The sequence below is a fragment of the Mchenga conophoros genome, linkage group LG23 (assembly GCF_057382185.1).
Source record: "Mchenga conophoros isolate Kocher_MC1m ecotype Shallow Benthic linkage group LG23, M_conophoros_male_GT1.1, whole genome shotgun sequence".
NCBI classification, from domain to species: domain Eukaryota; kingdom Metazoa; phylum Chordata; class Actinopteri; order Cichliformes; family Cichlidae; genus Mchenga; species Mchenga conophoros.
Window position 1 is genome coordinate 22,148,636 of NC_140547.1, and position 23,806 is coordinate 22,172,441.

General features: G+C 38.0%; 1 protein-coding gene across 2 annotated transcripts in view; it reads right to left on the reverse strand.

The window, feature by feature from the left end:
• Positions 1 to 23,806, reverse strand: part of LOC146547194 (uncharacterized) — a 54,496-nt gene that overhangs the window by 14,172 nt on the left and 16,518 nt on the right. For both annotated transcript variants that reach the window (XM_085264516.1, XM_085264515.1), the window contains 11 exons: positions 22,164 to 22,586; positions 21,655 to 22,062; positions 21,104 to 21,511; positions 19,192 to 19,623; positions 14,695 to 15,126; positions 12,783 to 13,214; positions 8,264 to 8,695; positions 7,250 to 7,699; positions 5,257 to 5,685; positions 3,356 to 3,793; positions 1,493 to 1,900 (listed from right to left, as the gene is read on the reverse strand). In XM_085264516.1, the coding sequence (XP_085120642.1) occupies positions 1,493 to 1,900; positions 3,356 to 3,793; positions 5,257 to 5,685; positions 7,250 to 7,699; positions 8,264 to 8,695; positions 12,783 to 13,214; positions 14,695 to 15,126; positions 19,192 to 19,623; positions 21,104 to 21,511; positions 21,655 to 22,062; positions 22,164 to 22,586 (4,692 nt within the window). The remainder of the gene's footprint in view (positions 1 to 1,492; positions 1,901 to 3,355; positions 3,794 to 5,256; positions 5,686 to 7,249; positions 7,700 to 8,263; positions 8,696 to 12,782; positions 13,215 to 14,694; positions 15,127 to 19,191; positions 19,624 to 21,103; positions 21,512 to 21,654; positions 22,063 to 22,163; positions 22,587 to 23,806) is intronic.

Sequence of the window (23,806 nt, forward strand, 5' to 3'; positions counted from 1 at the left end):
GGGAGGAGGCCCCGGGGCAGACCCAGGACACGCTGGAGAGATTATATCTCTCGGCTGGCCTGGGAACGCCTTGGTATTCCCCCGGACAAGCTGGAGGAGGTGGCTGGGGAGAGGGAGGTCTGGGCCTCTTTGCTTAGGCTGCTGCCCCCGCGACCCGGCCCCGGACAAAGCGGATGAAGATGGATGGATGGATGATACACATGTTGAGTGTCTGTAAACTTCTGACCACAACTGTAATACTGATGACAAAGTATAATTTAATAATCTGTCAACTCATGAATTCAACACTTGGTGAATTTAATTCAATTCAATTCAATTTTATTTATATAGCGCCAAATCACAACAAAAGTCGCCTCAAGGCGCTTCATAGATACAGAGAAAAACCCAACAATCATATGACCCCCTATGAGCAGCACTTTGGCGACAGTGGGAAGGAAAAACTCCCTTTTAACAGGAAGAAACCTCCAGCAGAACCAGGCTCAGGGAGGGGCGGACTTCAAATACGTTTATAGCCCCTGGTAAAATTTCTGAAGTTGATATAAGTTTTATATACCTTTCCTGAGTTGATGCGCTTTTCCTGAAGGAAATTTTTTAACAATGATTGCTCTGTGACAAAATCCTGTAAAATTATTTTGCTATTGCAAACCTAATTTCTAACCAGGCAATGAGAAAAATATTCTAATATGCAGTGTACACCTGTGCATAAACTGTTTGGGTAATGATTAACATGAGATAAAAATGGATACTGTAAATTATTTTGCTGTGAAATTTATTTTTTCAAGACAAAATATTTTTTCCTGTTCTGTTGCTTCGACCATCCACCTCTGTGATCTGCCCTTACGTTTTCCTTTTATGATATTATTGGCTTTATGTGCTCTAAATTTTAATCACAGCTGATTGGGAACAACCAACATTTTGCCAAACTCAATGGTGGTGTTCGTCCTTGAAGGCGCTGTATGAACCTTTCTATTGTTTCACCTGACTGCTCTCTTGTTAGGTCCATTCTTGCTTTCCATCAGCCAGGCAGTAGAGCTTCATAAGGTCTGCAAAACTCTCTTTAATAACACACTATTTTGCATATTTAGATGTGTGGAGATTTGTTTTAGTAATCCAAATTATAATGTGATTACACGTTTTGTTTGTCTTCAACACTGAGTGATTCCATAAAACACTCCTCTACTTTATATGGAAGAAAGTCTGCTATAAATAAGAATAACTGAATGATTCTTTGAATACAGTTTTATACAGTGTTATGTCACACATGTGATTTGTATGTTTGCTACAAATGAAAAGAGTTGAATAAAAAGCTTCCAAGAGTGGTGATTCAAGAAACGGTTGTAGTATGAAAGTGTAGCATGACTCATTTTAGGGAAAATTTGAAGCAAAAGAATGGATGAAAGTGACGTAAAAGAAAAACTGTCATAACTTTTTATTGTTTAAAAGGGTATCTGTTCTGACGCAGTGTGAATTGTATGAAGAACATTTCATTTACCTGAGCTGTGAGATGTAAGGCAGACACTGCAGGAAACTCCTCACTTCACTCTCTTCATGTGAGCAGCCTGTCAGCTCCACTTCTTTTTTCTCTGGTTGGAGTTTCAGCACTTCCAGGAGGATGGAGGTCTTTCTCTCTGAGAGGTTTATGGACCAGACTGCAGGAGCTGACTGGAAAACTGACTGTAATGATGGAAGGACACTCAAGCCTGTTTTAATCTCATAAGAGTACAGGTCCATGAGGAAGTCACACCAATTCTCTTTAAGAGGACTGTTTTTGTATCTGCACACTGATGATAACAGCTCCAGTATCTTCTCTCCTGTCTGCTGTTCTCTTTCTGTTGCGGCACAGAACAGATTCACAAAGAACCTGATTTCTTCATGAAGACGTGACCTCAGAGGCACAACACTGGAACAATAAGAAGGAAACATTTAGTGATGATTTGATCTGAGCTGCATAAACACAACCACACACTACTGATGGACTCCATCTTGTCCATGTGTGTCCTGTATATAATGAAAGTCCATTTTAAAGCCGTCTTCCATCAGAGCAGCTGAACATTGTTGTTAGACTGTTACTGACTCACAACACAAACACTAATCCTGTGTGTGAAATCACTGTGCTGAACTGTAACTGTCATTTTATTTACTGTCTGACTTTAGAGAGTAAAACACTAAATATCAACAACATAGAAACACAGAGTGAAACAACAACATCTACACTTCATATCTTGTACAACAGCAGCTTCTCCTGCTGCTCAGATCACACATGTGGAAATCACACTTATTCTGCACATCTTCATGTGTTACAGGATTAAATTTAAGGGGGTGGCTGTAGCTCAGGAGGTAGAGCTGGTCATCTATTAATTGGAAGGTTGGGGGTTCGATCCTCCAGTCTACCTGCCAAGTATCCTTGGGCAAGTTACTAACCCCAAGTTGCTCTTCAATGCATCCATCTGTGTGTGAATGTAGTTAGACAGCACTCAGTTTACAGTCAGAGATTGTGAGATTGGCTGAATGTGACATGTTGTATAGAACGCTCTGAGTACTCCGGGAGAGTAGAAAAGCGCTATTTAAGAATGAGTCCATTTACCAAGATATAACTAGTTCACACATAGTAACTGCTCTTTTCTTTCTTATGAACTTGAATCTGACATGATATTCCAAAATCCATCAGCAATAGTGATTTACAGTGTTTCTGAACATCCAAGAATTATTTGTATCTTTCATGATGATGTTTCAACATGACTGTGTTGTTGTTACTGAGCTGCAATTTTATCATTAATCACATTATTTCAAATATTTTCATACAGCGAGAAGATTATCGCGTTTCAGACTCTTTCAGTCAAATAGTTCAAATAATAACATCTGTGTACTCCACACTCTTCTGTGATTCATTTGTTCAGTCACACAGGGACTTTCATTAACTTAGATTAGCTGCTAACAACTCACTGAAACACAACTGATTTTAAACATTCAAAGTATATTACTGATTACAACGATAAAATTAAATAAAACAATGTTTTGAAAATACAAGATTACTTTTTTATGTATGGTTGAAGAACATGTCATAAGGATTCAGTTGTTTTGAACTGATCACACATACATCTATAATATCAGGTTCAAGGCAACAAGGTACTGACAATAATTAAATAAGCACAGTGCTGTGCAGAAAACAATGTTTCCCTCTGATATTAGGTACAGTAGAAATATAACTGAAATATGGACTCCAAGTGGATGAAATCAGAATGTGTAAACAGAAATATTGGTGACAAAAATATAATATTGAAATATTAAATTGTATCATTACAGTAAATTGTTGGAAATTAAAACATTTTTTTTCCCACTGAGTGAGTTCATTTACCTGAGCTGTGAGATATAAGGCAGACACAGCAGGAAACTCCTCACTTCACTCTCTTCATGTGAGCAGCCTCTCAGCTTCACTTGTTTCTTCTCTGGTTGGAGTTTCAGCACTTCCAGGAGGATGGAGGTCTTTCTCTCTGAGAGGTTTATGAACCAGACTGCAGGAGCTGACTGGAAAACTGACTGTAATGATGGAAGGACACTGAAGCCTGTTTCAGGCTCACAGTCCTTCACATGAGAGTACAGATCCAGCAGGAAATCAGACACATAAGAATCATCCATGTATCTCTCCTGAACAGGGAATGTTTGATATGTGCACACTGATGATAACAGCTCCAGTATCTTCTCTCCTGTCTGCTGTTCTCTCTCTGCTGCTGCACAGAACAGATTCCCAAAGAACCTGATTTCTTCATGAAGATCTGACCTCAGAGGCACAACACTGGAACAATAAGAAGGAAACATTTAGTGATGATTTGATCTGAGCTGCATAAACACAACCACACACTACTGATGGACTCCATCTTGTCCATGTGTGTCCTGTATATAATGAAAGTCCATTTTAAAGCCGTCTTCCATCAGAGCAGCTGAACATTGTTGTTAGACTGTTACTGACTCACAACACAAACACTAATCCTGTGTGTGAAATCACTGTGCTGAACTGTAACTGTCATTTTATTTACTGTCTGACTTTAGAGAGTAAAACACTAAATATCAACAACATAGAAACACAGAGTGGAACAACAACATCTACACTTCATATCTTGTACAACAGCAGCTTCACCTGCTGCTCAGATCACACATGTGGAAATCACACTTATTCTGCACATCTTCATGTGTTACAGGATTAAATTTAAGGGGGTGGCTGTAGCTCAGGAGGTAGAGCTGGTCATCTGCTAATTGGAAGGTTGGGGGTTCGATCCTTCAGTCTGCATGCCAAGTATCCTTGGGCAAGTTACTAACCCCAAGTTGCTCTTCAATGCATCCATCGGAGTGTGAATGTGTGTGAATGTAGTTAGACAGCACTCAGTTTACAGTCAGAGATTGTGAGATTGGCTGAATGTGACATGTTGTATAGAACGCTCTGAGTACTCCGGGAGAGTAGAAAAGCGCTATTTAAGAATGAGTCCATTTACCAAGATATAACTAGTTCACACATAGTAACTGCTCTTTTCTTTCTTATGAACTTGAATCTGACACGATATTCCAAAATCCATCAGCAATAGTGATTTACAGTGTTTCTGAACATCCAAGAATTATTTGTATCTTTCATGATGATGTTTCAACATAACTGTGTTGTTGTTACTGAGCTGCAATTTTATCATTAATCACATTATTTCAAATATTTTCATACAGCGAGAAGATTATTGCGTTTCAGACTCTTTCAGTCAAATAGTTCAAATAATAACATCTGTGTACTCCACACTCTTCTGTGATTCATTTGTTCAGTCACACAGGGACCTTCATTAACTTAGATTAGCTGCTAACAACTCACTGAAACACAACTGATTTTAAACATTCAAAGTATATTACTGATTACAACGATAAAATTAAATAAAACAATGTTTTGAAAATACAAGATTACTTTTTTATGTATGGTTGAAGAACATGTCATAAGGATTCAGTTGTTTTGAACTGATCACACATACATCTATAATATCAGGTTCAAGGCAACAAGGTACTGACAATAATTAAATAAGCACAGTGCTGTGCAGAAAACAATGTTTCCCTCTGATATTAGGTACAGTAGAAATATAACTGAAATATGGACTCCAAGTGGATGAAATCAGAATGTGTAAACAGAAATATTGGTGACAAAAATATAATATTGAAATATTAAATTGTATCATTACAGTAAATTGTTGGAAATTAAAACATTTTTTTCCACTGAGTGAGTTCATTTACCTGAGCTGTGAGATATAAGGCAGACACAGCAGGAAACTCCTCACTTCACTCTCTTCATGTGAGCAGCCTCTCAGCTTCACTTGTTTCTTCTCTGGTTGGAGTTTCAGCACTTCCAGGAGGATGGAGGTCTTTCTCTCTGAGAGGTTTATGGACCAGACTGCAGGAGCTGACTGGAAAACTGACTGTAATGATGGAAGGACACTCAAGCCTGTTTTAGTCTCACAGTCCTTCACATGAGAGTACAGATCCAGCAGGAAATCAGACACATAAGAATCATCCATGTATCTGTCATGAACAGGGAATGTTTGATAGCTGCACACTGATGATAACAGCTCCAGTATCTTCTCTCCTGTCTGCTGTTCTCTCTCTGCTGCTGCACAGAACAGATTCCCCAAAAAAGTGATTTCCCCTGACTCCAGAGGCACAACACTGGAACAATAAGAAGGAAACATTTAGTGATGATTTGATCTGAGCTGCATAAATACAACCACACACTACTGATGGACTCCATCTTGTCCATGTGTGTCCTGTATATAATGAAAGTCCATTTTCAAGCCGTCTTCCATCAGAGCAGCTGAACATTGTTGTTAGACTGTTACTGACTCACAACACAAACACTAATCCTGTGTGTGAAATCACTGCGTGCTGAACTGTAACTGTCATTTTATTTACTGTCTGACTTTAGAGAGTAAAACACTAAATATCAACAATATAGAAACACAGAGTGGAACAACAACATCTACACTTCATATCTTGTACAACAGCAGCTTCACCTGCTGCTCAGATCACACACCTGGAAATCATAATTATTCTACACATGTTCATGTGTTATTAGAGTAAACTGAAACGGATGCTAGTTCATCTGTATAGTAACAATTTGTTTAATTTTTTTACTTGAAGCTGGTGAGATATTCTACAAAGCAATACCAGTTTTGTCCTTCAGTTTGTCAGTACTTCTAAGAAGTATTAATATTTGCTAGCAAACAGGACCCATACAAACATGATACAATGATTATAGTAACATGATTTGATACATTGCACTGTGACACACCAATTTAATTTACAATTTCTGATCAAATAAACTGTGAAATATATTTTTATAACATAGAAATATGTCACTGAAAAAATTTAAAGATATAAATAGTTCACATATAGTAACAGCTGTTTTCTTTTTTATGAACTTAAATCTGACATGCTATTCAAAAACCCAACAGCAGTGTTGATTTACAGTTTTTCAAAACTAGTATTTAGTATTAATTTGATCTTTCATGAAGATGTTTCAACATGACTGTGTTGTTGTTACTAAGCTACAGTTTTTCTAGTAATCACATGATGTCATCATTTTCATACAGGGAGAAGATTATGACATATTTTCAGGCTCTTTCGGACAAATAGCCAAATAATAACATCTGTGTTCTCCACACTCTTCTGTGATTCATTTGTTCAGTCACACAGTGACTTTCATTAACTTGGATCAGCTGCTAACAACTCACTGAAACACAACTGATTTTAAACTTTGAAAATATATTAATCAATGTGAGCATCTGGAAACTAACAAATTACTTTTTTATATGAACATGATGAATTGATAACAAGCCTTAATTTTTATGAAGTGATCACACATGTTTAAGATATCAGCCTTCAGGGGAGCACAGAACTAAAAATAATAAAACAAACACAGTAGTGTACAGAGAACAATGTTTCCTTCTGAAATTAGACAGAGTAAAAATATAACTGAAAAATTACCTGATGTGTGAAAAAAACAAAAATCACAATATCTAAAAACTAAACAAACTCAAAGACAAGAATATTAATTTTAAATCATACAATAACAGTAAACCTTCTGGAATTAAATTTTTTTTTGTACTGTTTGAGTTGATTTACCGCAGCAGCGAAACAATGAAAATGATGAAAAAAACTGTTGTAACTTTCTTTGTTTAAGATGTTATCTGTTCTGACGCAGTGTGAATTGTATGAAGTAGAATTCATTTACCTGAGCTGTGAGATATAAGGCAGACACTGAAGGAAACTCCTCACGTCACTCTCTTCATGTGAGCAGCCTGTCAGCTCCACTTGTTTCTTCTCTGGTTGGAGTTTCAGCACTTCCAGGAGGATGGAGGTCTTTCTCTCTGAGAGGTTTATGGACCAGACTGCAGGAGCTGACTGGAAAACTGACTGTAATGATGGAAGGACACTGAAGCCTGTTTTAGTCTCATAGTCCTTCACATGGGAGTACAGATCCAGCAGGAAATCAATCTGAACTTCTTCAGCTTCAAACTCATCCATGTATCTGTCATGAACAGGGAATGTTTTGTATCTGCACACTGATGATAACAGCTCCAGTATCTTCTCTCCTGTCTGCTGTTCTCTCTCTGCTGCAGCACAAAACAGATTTACAAAAAACCTGACTGCTTCATGAAGACGTGACCTCAGAGGCACAACACTGGAACAATAAGAAGGAAACATTTAGTGATGATTTGATCTGAGCTGCATAAATACAACCACACACTACTGATGGACTCCATCTTGTCCATGTGTGTCCTGTATATAATGAAAGTCCATTTTCAAGCCGTCTTCCATCAGAGCAGCTGAACATTGTTGTTAGACTGTTACTGACTCACAACACAAACACTAATCCTGTGTGTGAAATCACTGTGCTGAACTGTAACTGTCATTTTATTTACTGTCTGACTTTAGAGAGTAAAACACTAAATATCAACAACATAGAAACACAGAGTGGAACAACAACATCTACACTTCATATCTTGTACAACAGCAGCTTCTCCTGCTGCTCAGATCACACACAAGTGTAAAATGCATATTTAAAAATATTTATTGTGTAATTAATTGTGTTTGCTTTATTTTTTATTTTTGTTCTAAGTGCTGCTGGAAGAGAAATAAAAATTTAAGTTAATATATTTTTAAAAACTATATCGTGTTTGGTTTATGATGTGCATTGTTTAAAGAAAAAAAAACATTTTAATCAAGTAAAGAACATTTCATTTACCTGAGCTGTGAGATATAAGGCAGACACAGCAGGAAACTCCTCACGTCACTCTCTTCATGTGAGCAGCCTGTCAGCTCCACGTGTTTCTTCTCTGGTTGGAGTTTCAGCACTTCCAGGAGGATGGAGGTCTTTCTCTCTGAGAGGTTTATGGACCAGACTGCAGGAGCTGACTGGAAAACTGACTGTAATGATGGAAGGACACTCAAGCCTGTTTTAGTCTCACAGTCCTTCACATGAGAGTACAGATCCAGCAGGAAATGAATCTGATACTCCATCTCTTCGTAGTCATCATCTGTGTGATTAAAAGGGAATATTCCATATCTGCACACTGATGATAACAGCTCCAGTATCTTCTCTCCTGGCTGCTGTTCTCTCTCTGCTTTTCCCAGCATTAAATTGGTTTCAGTGGAGCGTAAAAATGAAGAGGAGAAACTAAAACAAGAATTGAACATTTTGCCATAACATCAGAAACATAGATGACTATTATCATTTACAACCACTCTGTTATAAGTAACTGTTATTATATCATGCAAGGAATTATGTTTGATCTTTGAAGACAGAGTAAAAAGTGGTAGAGAAAAAAAGGACCACAAAACCATCACATTACTGGTTCTAGTGAGAACTAGAGATGTGCTGATTTAACTTTTTAATGGACAGTCTTAGATTTCTAATTGTTTAAGTCTGACCCCCAAAAGTTGATTCTGTTCATCTGGACGTAGTGTTTTCAGTGGAAGAAACGTTTCCTCACTCATCCAAGTGACTTCTTCAGTCTCAGCTGACTGCAGGGACTGCATGACCATTCATCAACAACCACTGATCAATGGATATGTGGGAATGGTTGCAAACACAGCATTGTAAGATGGTGAAAGATGTACCCTTAGGCCCCCTCCTCGATTCACAGATGGTCTTTACCTTTTCACATGTGTACACATGTGAACATCCTCATCATTGAAAGAGTGTCCACCGGCCTGTAGGTGTAAATAGACTGCAGAGTCCTGGCCTGACGAGGTAGCTCTTCTGTGTTGTACCATCCGCTTTGCCAAAGGTTGTTTGGTTTTCCTGATGTATAAATCCTGGCACTTAACAGCGTACACTATATTACTTTGAATCGAGGAGGGGGCCTAAGGGTACATGTTTCACAATCTTTCAGTGGTGTTATTGCAGCCATTCCCCAACTCTCTGTGAATGGTACTCATGGCCATTGATCAGTGGTCTTTGATCAGTGGTTTGTTATCAATGGTCATGAGAATTTGCATATTAGGCAGCTGGATAGTGTAGCGGTAAGGCTACACACCTTTACACCCCCCCATGCTAAACCCAAGCCCTTGAATGGCGCGACTACGTCTGCAGATCGGACACAAGCATTTAACTACGTGTTCATTATATCTTGTACTGCGTATATGACAAATAACATTTCTATTAATGATCAAGGAACTGACCTCCCAGCCCATTGTTCCTTCAGTGCAACTACTTTCAGTCATTATGTAAATGTACTGTTTATAAGACTGGGGAAAACTGCAGTCAGCTGAAATTGAAGAAGTCACTTTGATGAGTGACAAAACACTTCTCCCACTGAAAACGCTACGTCGAGATGAACAGAAACAACTTTTCTTTACTTATCTGGATGACTGAGCATGCATCAAGATGTTTAAGTTTGACTTGCCAATTTGATGTTTTGCTGATTCTGATTTATTTTCTTTTTAAGAACAGTCACTGAGAGCAAGTACAAACACATTTCTACTTTTCATTGATGAAGAATTTTGGTTTCATAATAAAATTAATTATTGAACTTTACAATGTTTCCCAAATGCACTGAGTTACAGGATCTTCTCTCATCCTCATGAGAAATTGCTCTGCTGCTGGAAACAAGTCCAAATAATAATTCACTGAAAATGAGTTGCTGTAGGATTACTCTCAGCTTTCCTGGACATATTTTACCTGAACAAACAAAAGCAGCTGCAGCAGATTTATATAAGAAAAAAAGATCAGATACGCATTTTCACTTTGTTGATAACTTAACATTAATGTAGCAATTGCTGCTTTGTGATCAGCTTGTGGCAGTTGAGTGTGTCATGAAATGAGATTTAACAACTTTGGTAACATGAGTAGGTGTTACATAAAAAGTAACACCTACTCAGTAAAGTGTATTTTGGGTTGAGTTACATTATCAGTTTTCTGAAGCCTCGGTCCTCATCTATGGAGAACGGCTGATCACAAATTACCGATGATAATTCTATAATTTTGCTTTTAGTTGCTTTGGTCTGTTCACTGCTCAAACCAAGGAAAGATAGAAGGGCCACTGGCTTGTAGCCAGCTCTGGCCAGCTTTAGTTTCAGCATATTAGTTCATGGGTGTCCAACTCCAGGCTTTGAGAGCCAGTATCCTACAGGTTTTAGATATCACCCTGGGTCAACAGACCCGAATCAAATAATTAGTTCATTACCAGCCTCTGGAGAAATTCAAGACATGTTGAGGAGTTAATTTAGCCATTTGAATCAGCTGTGTTGGATCAAAGACAAGGACAAAACCTGCAGGACGCCGGCTCTCGAGGCCTGGAGTTGGCCATCCCTGTATTAGTTTTTAGTTTCTTTAAACTGAGCATGTTCAGCCGAGTGAAGGTATTTTAAGTCTTTCATAAGGTTTGTTATTCCAAATGTTTTTTCTGGAGGTTCCTAATATCAAATATTAACTTTAATTATATTAATGAAGTTTGTGCCACTTGTTGTATGAGCATATGTGATCAATACTGTCTTAAACGTAGTCATTAGGATCAACAGGTAACCTTTGACTGTGTTATGGCCAACAAGTCCAAACATAGGGTTAAATAAATTTGGCCCTGCTAAGATGCACCTGAGAGCCTCTCCGCCTGTCTGTGCTGCCAGAACGTGGTGAACCACCCATCCTTAACCCATATAGTGTCACGATCATGGGTCTTTTGACCCAGCGTTTTGAGTTTTAGTTTATTTTGATGTTTATGGTTTGTTCATAAAGTTATCTAAATTCATTTGTTTATTAGATTCACCTTGTGTTTTCAGCCCCCCTGTTAAGTCTCCCTTGTCCTTTATGTGTTTCATGTCTGCATGTCTTTTGTGGTCAAGTTCATGTAGTCATGTCTGAGTTTCATTATGGTTCCTATTTTATTTTGAAAGGGGTCCTGTGTTCCTGTGTTATTTTGTTTAGTTTTACACTTCCCCTGTGATGTCGTTATGTTCATTTGTTTCAGCTGTTCCCCCCGTGTGTTGCCACTTCTCCTGATCACCTCATGTGTGTATTTAAGTCCTCAGTCTTCCTGTGTTCAGTGTTGCGTCCTCCCTCATAGCTGTGTGTGATTTTCCCTGTGTCTCCTTATGATTTAGTTTCCCCAGTTTAGTTTTGAATTGTTATTTGTGTCTCACCACACCAGCAATAAAGCTGTGTTTTTTGGAGTTTACTTTTTGCGTTTGGGTCCTTCTGTTGCCTGCCCATAAAACTGTCAAATGGACCCAATTAAAAATGATAGATGCTGGGAACAGCGCTCCAAAAGTTACGGAGTAGTGTCAGAAAGTTATGTAACACAAGTGTCAGAGATTAAAGAAGAAAAAAGTGCAAATTGACAACTGATTGGGGAGTATTGGCAAACATATTACATTGACAATTGAGATAATATTGACGCTTGTAGAGTTGAGAAAATACTTATTAGGTTAAAGTTAATTTGTTCCGATTAAAAAAAACAAGAAATGGAAAGTTACCCAACAGCAGGAGTAGGGGTTACTGCTCCTATATAAAGGAGGGTCAGATACGCCCGGGGCTGCTTTTTTCCTGTCTGTCATTTTGTGTGTCTCTGCTGTTTGTGCTCTACACCGCGGCGTTCACTATGCTTCCTTGCTGTATTTGTACCATTTTTGCTGTTCATATGGTAAATGGACTGGTTCTTATATAGCGCTTTTCTACTCTTCTGAGCACTCAAAGCGCTTTATACAACACCCATATATACTATTATACACCCATTCACACCCATTTTTCTAAGTGCTTTCCTTGCTAACATTCACACACATTCATACTCCGATGGATGCATCGGAGAGCAATTTGAGGTTAGTATCCTGCCCAAGGATATTTGGCATGCAGACAAGGGGAAGCCAGAAATTGAACCACCAACCCTCCAATCAGTAGATGACCTACTCTACCACCTGAGCTACAGCCACCCCAAATGACACTGTTTAATAAAACTCTGTCTTCTAAGAATTATACTCTTTTCCAGAGGATCTTTTTGAGTGACTTGATTTTGTTTAGATCTGAAAAGCTGGTCCTCCACAGCGTTGGTGGGATAAGGTTATCATATTGGCTTCAAAATTTGCGACCCAACACTTTATGGGGTTGTTTTAATTATTGTTATAACTTTTCTTTTAGCTGTGTATCAATCGCTCCTTAGTTGGTACCTAGAGAACATAACCCCAAAGATCCTAACTTACTCTACATTCTGTAGTAGTGAAGTATACTGTGTTACAAATGCAGATATGTTTTTAAAGGAAAACATATTTACCTGAGCTGTGAGATGTAAGGCAGACACTGAAGGAAACTCAGTACTTCACTCTCTTCATGTGAGCAGCCTCTCAGCTCCACTTGTTTCTTCTCTGGTTGGAGTTTCAGCACTTCCAGGAGGATGGAGGTCTTTCTCTCTGAGAGGTTTATGGACCAGACTGCAGGAGCTGACTGGAAAACTGACTGTAATGATGGAAGGACACTCAAGCCTGTTTTAGTCTCATAGTCCTTCACATGAGAGTACAGATCCAGCAGGAAATCAGACACATAAGAATCATCCATGTATGTGTCATTAAAAGGGAATGTTTGATAGCTGCACACTGATGATAACAGCTCCAGTATCTTCTCTCCTGTCTGCTGTTCTCTCTCTGCTGCTGCACAGAACAGATTCCCAAAGAACCTGATTTCTTCATCACGATCCTCAAAATCAACACTGGAACAATAAGAAGGAAACATTTAGTGATGATTTGATGTGAGCTGCATAAAAACAACCACACACAATTGATGGACTCCATCTTACTGACTCACAACACAAACATTAATCCTGTGTGTGAAATCACTGCGTGCTGAACTGTAACTGTCATTTATTTACTGTCTGACTTTAGAGAGTAAAACACTAAATATCAACAATATAGAAACACAGAGTGGAACAACAACATCTACACTTCATATCTTGTACAACAGCAGCTTCACCTGCTGCTCAGATCACACACCTGGAAATCATAATTATTCTACACATGTTCATGTGTTATTAGAGTAAACTGAAACGGATGCTAGTTCATCTGTATAGTAACAATTTGTTTAATTTTTTTACTTGAAGCTGGTGAGATATTCTACAAAGCAATACCAGTTTTGTCCTTCAGTTTGTCAGTACTTCTAAGAAGTATTAATATTTGCTAGCAAACAGGACCCATACAAACATGATACAATGATTATAGTAACATGATTTGATACATTGCACTGTGACACACCAATTTAATTTACAATTTCTGATCAAATAAACTGTGAAATATATTTTTATAACATAGAAATATGTCACTGAAAAAATTTAAAGATATAAATAGTTCACATATAGTAACAGCTGTTTTCTTTTTTATGAACTTAAATCTGACATGCTATTCAAAAACCCAACAGCAGTGTTGATTTACAGTTTTTCAAAACTAGTATTTAGTATTAATTTGATCTTTCATGAAGATGTTTCAACATGACTGTGTTGTTGTTACTAAGCTACAGTTTTTCTAGTAATCACATGATGTCATCATTTTCATACAGGGAGAAGATTATGACATATTTTCAGGCTCTTTCGGACAAATAGCCAAATAATAACATCTGTGTTCTCCACACTCTTCTGTGATTCATTTGTTCAGTCACACAGTGACTTTCATTAACTTGGATCAGCTGCTAACGACTCACTGAAACACAACTGATTTTAAACTTTGAAAATATATTAATCAATGTGAGCATCTGGAAACTAACAAATTACTTTTTTATATGAACATGATGAATTGATAACAAGCCTTAATTTTTATGAAGTGATCACACATGTTTAAGATATCAGCCTTCAGGGGAGCACAGAACTAAAAATAATAAAACAAACACAGTAGTGTACAGAGAACAATGTTTCCTTCTGAAATTAGACAGAGTACAAATATAACTGAAAAATTACCTGATGTGTGAAAAAAACAAAAATCACAATATCTAAAAACTAAACAAACTCAAAGACAAGAATATTAATTTTAAATCATACAATAACAGTAAACCTTCTGGAATTAAATTTTTTTTTGTACTGTTTGAGTTGATTTACCGCAGCAGCGAAACAATGAAAATGATGAAAAAAACTGTTGTAACTTTCTTTGTTTAAGATGTTATCTGTTCTGACGCAGTGTGAATTGTATGAAGTAGAATTCATTTACCTGAGCTGTGAGATATAAGGCAGACACTGAAGGAAACTCCTCACGTCACTCTCTTCATGTGAGCAGCCTGTCAGCTCCACTTGTTTCTTCTCTGGTTGGAGTTTCAGCACTTCCAGGAGGATGGAGGTCTTTCTCTCTGAGAGGTTTATGGACCAGACTGCAGGAGCTGACTGGAAAACTGACTGTAATGATGGAAGGACACTCAAGCCTGTTTTAGTCTCACAGTCCTTCACATGAGAGTACAGATCCAGCAGGAAATGAATCTGATACTCCATCTCTTCGTAGTCATCATCTGTGTGATTAAAAGGGAATATTCCATATCTGCACTCTGATGATAACAGCTCCAGTATCTTCTCTCCTGGCTGCTGTTCTCTCTCTGCTTTTCCCAGCATTAAATTGGTTTCAGTGGAGCGTAAAAATGAAGAGGAGAAACTAAAACAAGAATTGAACATTTTGCCATAACATCAGAAACATAGATGACTATTATCATTTACAACCACTCTGTTATAAGTAACTGTTATTATATCATGCAAGGAATTATGTTTGATCTTTGAAGACAGAGTAAAAAGTGGTAGAGAAAAAAAGGACCACAACACCATCACATTACTGGTTCTAGTGAGAACTAGAGATGTGCTGATTTAACTTTTTAATGGACAGTCTTAGATTTCTAATTGTTTAAGTCTGACCCCCAAAAGTTGATTCTGTTCATCTGGACGTAGTGTTTTCAGTGGAAGAAACGTTTCCTCACTCATCCAAGTGACTTCTTCAGTCTCAGCTGACTGCAGGGACTGCATGACCATTCATCAACAACCACTGATCAATGGCTATGTGGGAATGGTTGCAAACACAGCATTGTAAGATGGTGAAAGATGTACCTTTTCACATGTGTACACATGTGAACATCCTCATCATTGAAAGAGTGTCCACCGGCCTGTAGGTGTAAATAGACTGCAGAGTCCTGGCCTGACGAGGTAGCTCTTCTGTGTTGTACCATCCGCTTTGCCAAAGGTTGTTTGGTTTTCCTGATGTATAAATCCTGGCAATCCTGGCACTTAACAGCGTACACTATATTACTTTGAATCGAGGAGGGGGCCTAAGGGTACATGTTTCACAATCTTTCAATGGTGTTATTGCAGCCATTCCCCAACTCTCTGTGAATGGTACTCATGGCCATTGATCAGTGGGCTTTGATCAGTGGTTTGTTATCAATGGTCATGAGAATTTGCATATTAGGCAGCTGGATAGTGTAGCGGTAAGGCTACACACCTTTACACCCCCCCATGCTAAACCCAAGCCCTTGAATGGCGCGACTACGTCTGCAGATCGGACACAAGCATTTAACTACGTGTTCATTATATCTTGTACTGCGTATATGACAAATAACATTTCTATTAATGATCAAGGAACTGACCTCCCAGCCCATTGTTCCTTCAGTGCAACTACTTTCAGTCATTATGTAAATGTACTGTTTATAAGACTGGGGAAAACTGCAGTCAGCTGAAATTGAAGAAGTCACTTTGATGAGTGACAAAACACTTCTCCCACTGAAAACGCTACGTCGAGATGAACAGAAACAACTTTTCTTTACTTATCTGGATGACTGAGCATGCATCAAGATGTTTAAGTTTGACTTGACAATTTGATGTTTTGCTGATTCTGATTTATTTTCTTTTTAAGAACAGTCACTGAGAGCAAGTACAAACACATTTCTACTTTTCATTGATGAAGAATTTTGGTTTCATAATAAAAATTAATTATTGAACTTTACAATGTTTCCCAAATGCACTGAGTTACAGGATCTTCTCTCATCCTCATGAGAAATTGCTCTGCTGCTGGAAACAAGTCCAAATAATAATTCACTGAAAATGAGTTGCTGTAGGATTACTCTCAGCTTTCCTGGACATATTTTACCTGAACAAACAAAAGCAGCTGCAGCAGATTTATATAAGAAAAAAAGATCAGATACGCATTTTCACTTTGTTGATAACTTAACATTAATGTAGCAATTGCTGCTTTGTGATCAGCTTGTGGCAGTTGAGTGTGTCATGAAATGAGATTTAACAACTTTGGTAACATGAGTAGGTGTTACATAAAAAGTAACACCTACTCAGTAAAGTGTATTTTGGGTTGAGTTACATTATCAGTTTTCTGAAGCCTCGGTCCTCATCTATGGAGAACGGCTGATCACAAATTACCGATGATAATTCTATAATTTTGCTTTTAGTTGCTTTGGTCTGTTCACTGCTCAAACCAAGGAAAGATAGAAGGGCCACTGGCTTGTAGCCAGCTCTGGCCAGCTTTAGTTTCAGCATATTAGTTCATGGGTGTCCAACTCCAGGCTTTGAGAGCCAGTATCCTACAGGTTTTAGATATCACCCTGGGTCAACAGACCCGAATCAAATAATTAGTTCATTACCAGCCTCTGGAGAAATTCAAGACATGTTGAGGAGTTAATTTAGCCATTTGAATCAGCTGTGTTGGATCAAAGACAAGGACAAAACCTGCAGGACGCCGGCTCTCGAGGCCTGGAGTTGGCCATCCCTGTATTAGTTTTTAGTTTCTTTAAACTGAGCATGTTCAGCCGAGTGAAGGTATTTTAAGTCTTTCATAAGGTTTGTTATTCCAAATGTTTTTTCTGGAGGTTCCTAATATCAAATATTAACTTTAATTATATTAATGAAGTTTGTGCCACTTGTTGTATGAGCATATGTGATCAATACTGTCTTAAACGTAGTCATTAGGATCAACAGGTAACCTTTGACTGTGTTATGGCCAACAAGTCCAAACATAGGGTTAAATAAACTTGGCCCTGCTAAGATGCACCTGAGAGCCTCTCCGCCTGTCTGTGCTGCCAGAACGTGGTGAACCACCCATCCTTAACCCATATAGTGTCACGATCATGGGTCTTTTGACCCAGCGTTTTGAGTTTTAGTTTATTTTGATGTTTATGGTTTGTTTAAGTTCATAAAGTTATCTAAATTCATTTGTTTATTAGATTCCCCTTGTGTTTTCAGCCCCCTGTTAAGTCTCCCTTGTCCTTTATGTGTTTCATGTCTGCATGTCTTTTGTGGTCAAGTTCATGTAGTCATGTCTGAGTTTCATTATGGTTCCTATTTTATTTTGAAAGGGGTCCTGTGTTCCTGTGTTATTTTGTTTAGTTTTACACTTCCCCTGTGATGTCGTTATGTTCATTTGTTTCAGCTGTTCCCCCCGTGTGTTGCCACTTCTCCTGATCACCTCATGTGTGTATTTAAGTCCTCAGTCTTCCTGTGTTCAGTGTCGCGTCCTCCCTCATAGCTGTGTGTGATTTTCCCTGTGTCTCCTTATGATTTAGTTTCCCCAGTTTAGTTTTGAATTGTTATTTGTGTCTCACCACACCAGCAATAAAGCTGTGTTTTTTGGAGTTTACTTTTTGCGTTTGGGTCCTTCTGTTGCCTGCCCATAAAACTGTCAAATGGACCCAATTAAAAATGATGGATGCTGGGAACAGCGCTCCAAAAGTTACGGAGTAGTGTCAGAAAGTTATGTAACACAAGTGTCAGAGATTAAAGAAGAAAAAAGTGCAAATTGACAACTGATTGGGGAGTATTGGCAAACATATTACATTGACAATTGAGATAATATTGACGCTTGTAGAGTTGAGAAAATACTTATTAGGTTAAAGTTAATTTGTTCCGATTAAAAAAAACAAGAAATGGAAAGTTACCCAACAGCAGGAGTAGGGGTTACTGCTCCTATATAAAGGAGGGTCAGATACGCCCGGGGCTGCTTTTTTCCTGTCTGTCATTTTGTGTGTCTCTGCTGTTTGTGCTCTACACCGCGGCGTTCACTATGCTTCCTTGCTGTATTTGTACCATTTTTGCTGTTCATATGGTAAATGGACTGGTTCTTATATAGCGCTTTTCTACTCTTCTGAGCACTCAAAGCGCTTTATACAACACCCATATATACTATTATACACCCATTCACACCCATTTTTCTAAGTGCTTTCCTTGCTAACATTCACACACATTCATACTCCGATGGATGCATCGGAGAGCAATTTGAGGTTAGTATCCTGCCCAAGGATATTTGGCATGCAGACAAGGGGAAGCCAGAAATTGAACCACCAACCCTCCAATCAGTAGATGACCTACTCTACCACCTGAGCTACAGCCACCCCAAATGACACTGTTTAATAAAACTCTGTCTTCTAAGAATTATACTCTTTTCCAGAGGATCTTTTTGAGTGACTTGATTTTGTTTAGATCTGAAAAGCTGGTCCTCCACAGCGTTGGTGGGATAAGGTTATCATATTGGCTTCAAAATTTGCGACCCAACACTTTATGGGGTTGTTTTAATTATTGTTATAACTTTTCTTTTAGCTGTGTATCAATCGCTCCTTAGTTGGTACCTAGAGAACATAACCCCAAAGATCCTAACTTACTCTACATTCTGTAGTAGTGAAGTATACTGTGTTACAAATGCAGATATGTTTTTAAAGGAAAACATATTTACCTGAGCTGTGAGATGTAAGGCAGACACTGAAGGAAACTCCTCACTTCACTCTCTTCATGTGAGCAGCCTGTCAGCTCCACTTGTTTCTTCTCTGGTTGGAGTTTCAGCACTTCCAGGAGGATGGAGGTCTTTCTCTCTGAGAGGTTTATGGACCAGACTGCAGGAGCTGACTGGAAAACTGACTGTAATGATGGAAGGACACTCAAGCCTGTTTTAGTCTCATAGTCCTTCACATGAGAGTACAGATCCAGCAGGAAATCAGACACATAAGAATCATCCATGTATGTGTCATTAAAAGGGAATGTTTGATAGCTGCACACTGATGATAACAGCTCCAGTATCTTCTCTCCTGTCTGCTGTTCTCTCTCTGCTGCTGCACAGAACAGATTCCCAAAGAACCTGATTTCTTCATCACGATCCTCAAAATCAACACTGGAACAATAAGAAGGAAACATTTAGTGATGATTTGATGTGAGCTGCATAAAAACAACCACACACAATTGATGGACTCCATCTTACTGACTCACAACACAAACATTAATCCTGTGTGTGAAATCACTGCGTGCTGAACTGTAACTGTCATTTATTTACTGTCTGACTTTAGAGAGTAAAACACTAAATATCAACAATATAGAAACACAGAGTGGAACAACAACATCTACACTTCATATCTTGTACAACAGCAGCTTCACCTGCTGCTCAGATCACACACCTGGAAATCATAATTATTCTACACATGTTCATGTGTTATTAGAGTAAACTGAAACGGATGCTAGTTCATCTGTATAGTAACAATTTGTTTAATTTTTTTACTTGAAGCTGGTGAGATATTCTACAAAGCAATACCAGTTTTGTCCTTCAGTTTGTCAGTACTTCTAAGAAGTATTAATATTTGCTAGCAAACAGGACCCATACAAACATGATACAATGATTATAGTAACATGATTTGATACATTGCACTGTGACACACCAATTTAATTTACAATTTCTGATCAAATAAACTGTGAAATATATTTTTATAACATAGAAATATGTCACTGAAAAAATTTAAAGATATAAATAGTTCACATATAGTAACAGCTGTTTTCTTTTTTATGAACTTAAATCTGACATGCTATTCAAAAACCCAACAGCAGTGTTGATTTACAGTTTTTCAAAACTAGTATTTAGTATTAATTTGATCTTTCATGAAGATGTTTCAACATGACTGTGTTGTTGTTACTAAGCTACAGTTTTTCTAGTAATCACATGATGTCATCATTTTCATACAGGGAGAAGATTATGACATATTTTCAGGCTCTTTCGGACAAATAGCCAAATAATAACATCTGTGTTCTCCACACTCTTCTGTGATTCATTTGTTCAGTCACACAGTGACTTTCATTAACTTGGATCAGCTGCTAACGACTCACTGAAACACAACTGATTTTAAACTTTGAAAATATATTAATCAATGTGAGCATCTGGAAACTAACAAATTACTTTTTTATATGAACATGATGAATTGATAACAAGCCTTAATTTTTATGAAGTGATCACACATGTTTAAGATATCAGCCTTCAGGGGAGCACAGAACTAAAAATAATAAAACAAACACAGTAGTGTACAGAGAACAATGTTTCCTTCTGAAATTAGACAGAGTACAAATATAACTGAAAAATTACCTGATGTGTGAAAAAAACAAAAATCACAATATCTAAAAACTAAACAAACTCAAAGACAAGAATATTAATTTTAAATCATACAATAACAGTAAACCTTCTGGAATTAAATTTTTTTTTGTACTGTTTGAGTTGATTTACCGCAGCAGCGAAACAATGAAAATGATGAAAAAAACTGTTGTAACTTTCTTTGTTTAAGATGTTATCTGTTCTGACGCAGTGTGAATTGTATGAAGTAGAATTCATTTACCTGAGCTGTGAGATATAAGGCAGACACTGAAGGAAACTCCTCACGTCACTCTCTTCATGTGAGCAGCCTGTCAGCTTCACTTGTTTCTTCTCTGGTTGGAGTTTCAGCACTTCCAGGAGGATGGAGGTCTTTCTCTCTGAGAGGTTTATGGACCAGACTGCAGGAGTTGATTTGAAAACTGACCACAAGGGTGGAAGGACACTCAAGCCCCTTTCAAGCGCACTGGGGTAGAGGTCAAGTAGAAGATCACACCACTTCTGTTTAAGAGTGAATGTTTGATAACTGCACATTGATGATAACAGCTCCAGTATCTTCTCTCCTGTCTGCTGTTCTCTCTCTGCTGCTTCACAGAACAGATTCACAAAGAACCTGGTTTCTTCTGAAGGTTGTGAAGCCTGAGGCTTGAAACTGAAATTAAGCAATATATATATGTTTTCAATGACAATCTGATAGCTTCTTTAGATGATGTTAATGTTCTTGGAATATTTAAATCTGCATAAGGAAAAAAACATCAAAGAGAAACACAAATAAAAAAAATGCTGAAAATTTACCTGAGCTGTGAGATATAAGGCAGACACTGCAGGAAACTCCTCACTTCACTCTCTTCATGTGAGCAGCCTGTCAGCTCCACGTGTTTCTTCTCTGGTTGGAGTTTCAGCACTTCCAGGAGGATGGAGGTCTTTCTCTCTGAGAGGTTTATGAACCAGACTGCAGGAGCTGACTGGAAAACTGACTGTAATGATGGAAGGACACTCAAGCCTGTTTTAGTCTTATAACAGTACAGATCAAGCAGTAAATCACACCATATGTCTTTAAGAGGGAATCCTTTGTATCTGCACACTGATGATAACAGCTCCAGTATTTTCTCTCCTGCCTGCTGATCTCTTTCTGCTGCTGCACAGATCAAATTTCCCAAGAATCTGATTTCCTCTGAAGGTTCTGATAACTGAGAAATGAATCTGAAATCATACAGATTCTAAATATAATACATAATATTTTGAAGGCATACAATAATTTGATTGAGCAGCTGCTATCTTAAATAGATATCCAACATATTTACCTGAGCTGTGAGATATAAGGCAGACACTGCAGGAAACTCCTCACTTCACTCTCTTCATGTGAGCAGCCTGTCAGCTCCACTTGTTTCTTCTCTGGTTGGAGTTTCAGCACTTCCAGGAGGATGGAGGTCTTTCTCTCTGAGAGGTTTATGGACCAGACTGCAGGAGCTGACTGGAAAAATGGCCTCAAACCCTGAAAGTCACCTAAAACCTCTTTGCTATTCACATATTGAAACAAATCAAGAAAGATGTTGTCTAAGTCAGTTTTAACAGGAAACAATGGGAGGAGCATCTTCACTACATTGTAGAAGTTTGGTTCATCATGAAGTGCTGCTTTCAGGCATAAATCCATGAACAGCCTCTTCTGCTCCCTCTCCAGTGTCCCATGGTACTTCTCCTGGCTCCATGAAACTGGACCTCTGAAGCTGAACAAGAGAATTTCACATGTACAAACACATTTGTGTTAATCTTAATCTTAAAAAAAAAAAAAATACAATTTACAGCAGGGAAGAGACACAGGGTCCGTGCCATGCTGTAGTACAAATAGGTAACCACAACATTTATGATGGATATTTTGTGCAGAATGTCAGTGCTTGTACAAACCGAATTCTAATAAAGCTATGATGCTGTGTGACATATAAATACAAACAGAATAAAATGATTTGTGAATCTCATGAAGCAGTATTTTGGTCATCATAGAACATTAAAAAAAAACATATCAAATGTTGAAAATGAATTTGATGGGAGCAAAATGTCTCCAAAAAGTTGGGATGAGGCCATGTTTACCACTCTGTAGCACCCTCTCTTCTTTTATCAACAATCACTAAACACCTGGGATCTGAGGAGTGTGGTCCCAGTCCTGCCTGATAGAGGATTCAAGCTACTCAATGGTTCTTTTCATTTTGTCATGTGTCAACTGGTGAAAGGTCTGTACAGCCAGCAGGCCAGTTCACCACCTGAACTATTCTACTATGATGCAGTATCTGGTTTAGCATTATCTGACTGAAATATGTAGGGCCTTCCCTAAAAAAGGTCATTGTCTTTAGTTTAAAGGCATATATAATATGCCTTTAAACTTAATACTTAATATATATAATATATATATATTGCTCTAAAACCTGTTTATAAGTTTTAGCAGTGATGATGCCTTTCTGTTTGAGCAAGCTGCAGATTCCATGAAGCTCTATACTGTCAGAGATGCAGGCTTTTGAACAGAGGACTTAGTACTTTAGTCCTGAGGATGAGGGTCCAAATTTTCTAGAGAAGACAGCAATGTTTCTGGAGTTCTCATATGTCTTCTTTACACGATCTTATATGAGCTTTAACATGTGGAGTTCAACCTGATATCATGGTAAAGTGTGTAATAGACACTGTGGCCATTTCACATTTTCCCTCTCCAAAGTGTGAAGTGGGCACACATGCAGAAGTTCCAGTACCAGCAGGGGGAAATAATACATATGTATATATATAAAAAAAACATTTTTCTATTTATACCTTATATATAATCTTATTTTGTCGGTCACAATATATTAAATATAACTTATTTTTAAATCATACATGTTAAAGTCAGACATTCCTTTAGATTACAGCTCCTTAGTGTCTGACTCACTCACTCCCCCTCCCATCCTTCTCTCTCACATCAACA